The sequence below is a fragment of the Puma concolor genome, chromosome E1 (genome assembly GCF_028749965.1).
Source record: "Puma concolor isolate L17-30 chromosome E1, mPumCon1.1.hap2, whole genome shotgun sequence".
NCBI lineage: Eukaryota > Metazoa > Chordata > Mammalia > Carnivora > Felidae > Puma > Puma concolor.
In genome coordinates, this window is record NC_141680.1 from 14,468,559 (window position 1) to 14,476,720 (window position 8,162).

Consider the following 8,162-nt stretch of genomic DNA (forward strand, 5'->3'; position numbering starts at 1 on the left):
TTTCTGTTTCTGCTGAGGCAGAAACCATCAAGAGACAAGACCGACAGGAGTGGAGATTCTGAGGCCCTTCCGATCTGCCTTAAGCCAATGAGCAACCTCTGTCCTGAGTGAGGGAGAGATGAGGTCAGCTCCAAGCAGTGGAAAAAGCAACAGGTATGGGGGCCAGGGAACACAGAAGTTGCTGTGGTTAGAAGGGGCCAACCACTGCCGCTATGCACAAATATGCACTGAGCCCCACTACTCCCCCCCACTACACTAGAGCTCTAAGGTTGTGGTGAATAAAGAATCTAGTAAACATAGGCCCTGAGAAGTGTGGGAACTCTCAGGAAAGAGTGGAGGGAACACCACCTGTCAGGATCACATTTTGGCCAATGGCACACAAGCAGACAACCTTGCAGATGTCACCTGTGAGCAGACAAATTGTGGTGACTTAAGACCATGAGTGGAGTGGAAGAACAGGTCTTGGAATTAAACACTGAGGCTAGGTCCAGTCTCTGCCCCTTCCGGATGTGACTTAAGGGTTAGTGGTTACTTATTCATTTTTCTTAGGGGGAGGGTGTTGTCTCTTACCTAGTTATTAAAATTAATGATTGTGCTTTTAAGAATATACTTTCTATAATATATGCTGAAAATAGCTCCCCACGTTTTGCTTGCCTTTTTTACTCTGCATGTGACCTTTTTCTTTAATAGGAGAATTTTTAATTTTAATTTGATTCAACCTATTTTCTTTTCCTTTATTGTTGCTTCCATTGCTTTTTACCTAGGCCACCCTTGTCCCAAGATCAAACAACTATCGTGCTGTATGTTCTGCTGGTTGCCTTAAGTTGTATCTATGTAAAATGCTTTAACAACCTGACATGTTTTCAGTCAACACTGTGAGGTGTGAATCTAAATTCACTGACCCCATAGAGTCAACAAGCCTACCCCCAGTCCATCTGTCCAATCCCCCTTTCCTTTCTTGCCAGTCGGCACTGCCACCTTTAGCAGACCAAAATCTGATCTTTACGGTGCCATTTCTGGGCTTTCTATTTTCCCCTTTGATGGATATTTGTAATGAGGCGGGGTGGAGCAGCATGCAACATGCCCCGCAGTACCTGCATGAAAGAGAAAGAGAGTGTGGTGGAGAATATCCATGGTCAGGGAGGTGCCACCAATGTCAGCTGAACAGTAATTCCGGTGGGTGGCGCCAGGGCTGACAAATTCATAGGACAAGCTTCACTTCGGAGGGAAAATGAAGCCTGGTGGGAAACTGTTTCTGTGATGTAATTCCTCTGATCAAACATTGTTCCATTCCCAGAATTTTACCTAGAAAGAGCGCATTTGCTTTGTTTGACATCTTTATGTTTCTGTAACCATGTTTCCTACATATTCCTATGGCCAAAACTTTATCAACTCAAAGCTATGTATGAAACTACTAATAAAAATATGCAGGCTGTTCCCTCCACCTGATATTACTTCTATCCAATCTCCCTGTCAACTCTTTCTATTCCTTGAAATATATATATATATAATGATATATATAGTTTATAGCATACAGATCTATTATATTATAGATTATATAAGATATATATTTGGTTTATTGTCCAATTGGTTTCCATACAACACCTAGTGCTCATCCCAACAGGTGCCCTCCTCAATGCCCATCAGCCACTTTCCCCTCTCCCCCACCCCCCATCAACCCTCAGTTTGTTCTCAGTATTTAAGAATCTCTTATGGTTTGCCTCCTTCCCTCTCTGATCCTCTATTGTTCAGGATCCACATATGAGTGAAAACATATGGTATCTGTCTTTCTCTGCCTGGCTTATTTCACTTAGCATAATACTCTCCAGTTCCATCCACGTTGTTGCAAATGGCAGGATTTCATTCTTTCTCGTTGCCAAGTAGTATCCCATTGTATATATAAACCACATCTTCTTTATCCATTCATCAGTTGATGGACATTTAGGCTCTTCCCATAATTTGGCCATTGTTGAAAGTGCTGCTATAAACATTGGGGTACAAGTGCCCCTATGCATCAGCACTTCTTTGAGACGTATTCATTCACATGATAGATATTACTGACTACCTATCTTGTATCAGGCTCAAGGCTAATGCTACATTTCCAAGATGAACAAGATAGACATTTTCTTGGGCTACTCACAAAGATACAATAGAATGGAGAACACAGACAAGTAAATAGTTGGTCACAGTCCAGAGTGACACATGCTGTGATGGGGGAGGCACAGGGCCAGAAGGGGTGTGAACCTGAGTTTGTCGTCAAGAGAATAAGTCAGGAAAGTCTTCCTCAAAAAAGACTAATGAATAGATAAAGAAGGTGTGTGTGTGTGTGTGTGTGTGTGTGTGTGTGTGTGTGTGGCCATCAATAGAATGAAACCTTGCCATTTGCAACAATGTGGATGGAGAGTGTATTACATTAAGTGAAATGAGTCTGAGAAAGACAATATCATAAGATTTCACTCATATGTGGAATTTACGAAACAAAACAGATGAACATATGGGAAGGAAAAGAGGGGGGGGAGGGAGCAAACCATAAGAGACTTTTAACTATGAGAACAAACTGAGGGTTGATGGAGGGAGGTGGGTGGGGGGTGGGCTAAATGGGTAATGGGTGTTGAGGAGGGCACTTGTGAGGAGTGCTGGACATTATATGTAAGTGATGAATCACTAAAATATATGCCTGAAACCAAGTTTACCATATATTTTAACTAGAACTTAAATTAAAACTTGAAAAGAAAAACAAATGACATCTAAGCTGAAACCCGAGGGAAGACTATTCCAGCACAAGAAAATAAGATGGGCTAAAGCCCAAAGGTGAAAAAGTATCTAGATCTTCTAAATAATTGTAAGTATAAGTGGGGCATAGGATGTAGAATGGAGAGGAAGGTCCATGAATCAATGGAGACATCAAGGGTCTTCAGGCCCCATGAAGATGTGTAGAGTTTATCCTGAAAGTAATGAGAAACCCCTGAAGGATTTTTCAGGTAGAGTGACAAAATCAGATATGGTTTGTAGAGAGCCCATTCTCTCTGGAGTGAAACCAGACGGCAGGTGGTTATGCCTGTAGGCAAGAATGACTGCCCATATTTAAGTGATAAATGAGTATCGTGAATGAAGGTAGTGGCAGCTGGGACTGAGGACAGTGGGTAAATAAAGAGAAATGGGTAAATTTTAGTTACATTGACAAAGTAAAATCACCAGGATTTGGTAGTATTTGGACACATGCGAGGAGGAAGAAAAATGGGTCTATAATGGCACCCAGATTTCTCACCAGACCAGCTGGTGGCAATAATGATTTCAGCATTAGATATGCTTTTCACCAATTCCGAATCCTTTTTTCCAATAGCCATGCTTTTCAAAATATTGGGGAAATATGCTAAAGATTTACTTGACCTGTGAAATCTTTGGATGGATTAATGTCACAATGTCCACATGAATACCACAAGAGTTTTGTGAAGAAACAACTCCAACCTAGCTTCAAAGTATATGTATTGGTATACAGTTATGGTATTGTTGCTCAAATTATATGTTTAAATGAATGGCTTTAAGATGCAGCTGTAACACATGATTGATCCTGCTACTGCTACATGCAAACACTTCATAACATACTATGATTTGTGTTTGTGTGTGTGTGTGTGTGTGTGTGTGTATGCATGTTATACTTTGGTTGCTCTTCGAATACAGCAAGCTGAAGAAAAAAGATAAATCCCTCATTCACTCAAATAAGAGCTGGTCACATGTCCACACCTAGATGTCAATTTGGCTAGGGAAGTAGTCTTAGCTAGCAAGCCACTTTCGAGAACGACTTCATATTAAGGATTAAAGGGACGTACGAATTTTGTCAGTATGATATCTATTTTGCCACAGCCCATGCTCAAGTCTCTTCCCACAAGGTGCTGGTAATTGCCTCTTCAGAACTCCTTAAATAGCTAGAACATTAGTTCCAGACTTGATATGACTCCTCCATACCAGTGAACACCAAGTTAATTTTTCGCAAATTCAACAAATTTATTGATCACTTATTATGTGTCAGCAAGCATGTATTAGGCTAAGGGTATAAAGGTGAATAGTGTTTGCATCATGATGTCCAAGAACTTACAGTCTGGCAGAGGGGATGGTAAACTTACTATGAATGGCCAGGTTGTAACGGTTTTAGGTTTTGGGGGGGTCACGTGTGGCCTTTGTTGCATCTGCCTCTTTGTTTTAAGGTTTGTGGGGTTTGTGGGGGGGGGGTTACCACCCTCAAAAACATAAACTACATTCTTAGCTTGAGGTCCATGCCAAAAAAAAAATGTGTGAGGAGGATCTGGCTCTGGTTTTCTGGTTTGCTGACTCCTGGTCTAGTTAACACAGTCGGAGAAAGGCAAGACTGGACAAAGTGCACAGAAATCGGCGACAATGATTGACTAAAAGCTCCTCACTGCTTAAGAACAAGCAAAGGCAAGCTTTTGTTTATATTTGATGAGTTTTGTAAACAGTTCATTATGTAGGTCAAAGCTTTATATCATGAATTTTAAAAAGTATGTTACTTAAAATAATAAAAAAGTATATGTATTGGATTCATGCTTATATAATAAAACTTTTTAAAAAGAAACCTCTCCCCCTCGTTGCAGACAAATCTTTGGTATCCCATGGCAGAAAGCACAGGCATTTGCAAACATTCAGTTGAAACTGCCATTTTTGTGCATCATAAGCAGTTAAATATTGGATATTTCATGATTCCATCTTACACTAGAAGATCAACGTTGGAATACTGCATCATTTTCAAAGTCCACAAACCAGGGCTTACCAATTTCATTCAATTAATCCATCTTTCTGCTTACCGACAAATGGAGTGGGAAAACCTGACCAGCATCTCAGCATTTGTCCTCCTGGGGCTTTCCAAGCAGCCAGAGCAGCAGGAAGTCCTCTTTGGGCTGTTTCTGTTCATGTACCTGGTCACAGTGGGCGGCAACCTCCTCATCATTCTAGCCATCGTTGCTGATGCCCACCTCCACACGCCCATGTACTTCTTCCTGGCCAACCTCTCTCTTGCCGATGCCTGCTTTGTGTCCACCACAGTCCCCAAGATGCTGGCAAACATATGGATCCAGAATCAGGCCATCTCATATGCAGGGTGTCTATCGCAACTGTATTTTTTCATGCTGTTTGTGATGCTGGAGGCATTCCTCTTGGCCGTCATGGCCTACGACCGCTATGTGGCCATATGCTACCCGCTCCATTACATCATGGTCATGAGCCCTGGGCTCTGTGTCTTCCTAGTTTCTGCATCCTGGATTATGAATGCCCTCCACTCCCTCCTACACACACTCTTGATGAACAATCTGTCCTTCTGTGCCGAACGCAAGATCCCACACTTCTTCTGTGACATCAACCCACTTCTGAGTCTGTCCTGCACGGATCCCTTCATTAATGAGCTGGTGATTTTCACTGTCGGGGGCCTTGCAGGACTGGTTTGTGTGCTTTCCCTGATAATCTCTTATGCACATATTTTCTCAACCATCCTGAAGATCCCCTCAATTCAGGGGAAGCAGAAAGCCTTTTCCACCTGCAGCTCTCATCTCTCTGTGGTTTCTCTATTCTTTGGGACTTCCTTTTGTGTTTACTTCAGTCCCCCCTCGACCCGCTCAGCACAGAAGGGCACAGTTGCATCAGTGATGTACACAGTAGTAACCCCAGTGCTGAATCCCTTTATCTATAGCTTGAGGAACAGAGACATCAAGTCTTCCTTGAGAAAGCTAATTTGGGTTAGCAAAATCCCTTCCCCTTAGCAGTGGTGACTTCACATCCAATATGAGGATCTCCACTTAACTGCATTCACCATATAAGCACTAAAGATGAGAGAAAATGGAGACCTCACTTTCAGGACCTGTGATCTGAACTTGAAATCTTCATGCCTAACCTACAGGACTTTCTCCAAACATACCCATCATCAGGCCAATATCATTCATTAACTTAATTTCTTACAATCATAATGCCCTAAAATCACAGCGATTCAGATTTATAATATAATAAAGGATGTACTTGAATACTTTTGAAACAACTCGTGACCAAAATAAGGAAATACAGGTTGCGCTATTGTATGTGTCCAAGAATAAGCTTCAGGGAAAGATAACTCTCCCCCACCATCACTGTGACCTTGGTGACTTGGATTCCTACCAACAGTGTTTTTGACACTGGGAATCCCCATATCTGTGAAGTCCCCATGCTGAGATAATAGAACCCGGGACTGGAAAGGAAGGGTTTGACAGGGTGGAGTCCTTAGGTAGACCTACTGTAACATTTTACCAGGCATCCGAGACCCCCATCCCTCTTAACATCTTAAATTATGAAAATTGTTACTTTCATGAAGACTTAATTTTTATCTTTGGGGAAAGTTTTTCCAAGTCAATTTCATCTTTGCAATACCAATGCTTACCATTTGGCACAACGCCTGGCACCATTGATATGTGCTAAACCCCAATGCCATGGCTGCACTCATAAAGTTAGGGACCAGGAAAGAATGATCTTATGGACAGTTCATAGTCTCTTAGCTGAATGATTGAAACCCCCTCCTAGATGTTCCTCAGTCCCTAATCTCTCCCCATTCCATCTCTTCTGCACACCACAATCATATTAACCTTCGTTGAATATGACTACCACCCTATTAGAAATCTCCAGGGGCCTTATACTGCCTGCAGAATAAAGTTCAAACTTAACTTATTGTAGCATTCAGGACCACCTTCACCAGTTCATAACAAATATGGTTTGCAGCCCACACTGTTCTATATTGCTCCCAAGATCAACTCAGGCCAATATTTTCATAACTTACTGATTATTGTTGAAGTTTACCAAAAAGGACTTGGAGAGCTAAGTCACCAAGAGTTTTGACAAATACATGTATAATAAGGTACACCCTAACCAATTAGACGCCATAAGAAAATAAAAAGCTACCATGGGGTACTATTTTTTATTCTTGCCTATTTCCCTTTAGGTATCTGGCTGCATGCTTAATGACATAGGTTGTGTTTACTGTAGATAATATCTCCTCCAGTAGAAGTCAATTTCTGATGGCCAGCTCCCTTGATCCCCATTTGTCTTACAGTAAGCTTACATACTATCTTCTGACAATAAAAGTTAGTACAGCAAAGTGGTAAACATTGGCTCTACAGTTAGATAGATAGACTGCAGCGAGTTCAAATCTTAGCTCTGCTGCTTGTAAGCTGTGTGACCCTGGGAAATTACTTAACCTTTCAAAGCAGATATAAACTACCTTATTGTGTTGTCAGGAAGTTTAAATACGGTAATGTATGTTAAAGCATTGTTCGTGATATTTAAGTGAGATATTCATATAAGTATATAAAGGGTGAATGCCTAGTACATGGTTTTGTTTGTTTGTTTGTTTGTTGTTGTTGTTGTTGCTGTTGTTTTAGTAGGCTCCACGCCCAACATGGGGCTTGAATGTGATGACTCTGAGATTAAGAGTCACACGCTCTAGTGACTGAGCCAACCAGGTGCCCCTAGGATATATAGTATGTTGTCAATAAATGTTAACCGCCGTGGCAGTAGTCCTTATTAAAATTAAAGCTGAGCAGCAGTAGTTAATGCAAATTCACTCACAAGAACTTAAGGGGTCACCCATGGCCTGCTCTGTGAAACTAGATGGGATCCTGTGTTTCAACCATCCTTTTTAAGAACATTTTGGGTTTAATGTAGAATCACCTACTTGCTGGGATTCATGTGCAGGGATGATTTCAGTCTACCTTTGAAACCATGCTTACCAGCTACTTAAACTTAGAGTAAAACTTTACCAGCTAACTTAAAATACATAAGTTTGTACTATCTCATATGCTCTCCTAATTCATTGAGAGACGTGCGTCTTCCACTGCTTAAATATTCACCAATATTTTTAGTTCCAGCTTTTAACTTAAATTATGTTACTCTTCCATATTTATATTTTGTCTGTGAATGTCTTTGTAACAACACAGTTTACACATTTGTCATAATTATACCTCCCGAGATGCATCAATACACCCTCACACCATAGTTTTGTCAAATGTTGCCCTACTATGCTGTTTGAGGATTAATTCAAAATTTTGAATATTAAAAAATATCATTCCCACAAGCATTACTTTCTCATATGATTTACTCTCTTAGCCTACATTCTTAAAAATAAATCCATCCAC

The 8,162-nt window shown here is 40.9% G+C and overlaps 1 protein-coding gene across 1 annotated transcript; it reads left to right on the forward strand.

Moving 5' to 3' along the window:
* Positions 1-4,712: 4,712 nt before the first annotated feature.
* On the forward strand, positions 4,713-5,768 carry OR1G1 (olfactory receptor family 1 subfamily G member 1). Its single transcript, XM_025915893.1, has one exon. It carries the CDS (start codon positions 4,713-4,715, stop codon positions 5,766-5,768), a length of 1,056 nt encoding a protein of 351 aa, XP_025771678.1.
* Positions 5,769-8,162: the final 2,394 nt, after the last annotated feature.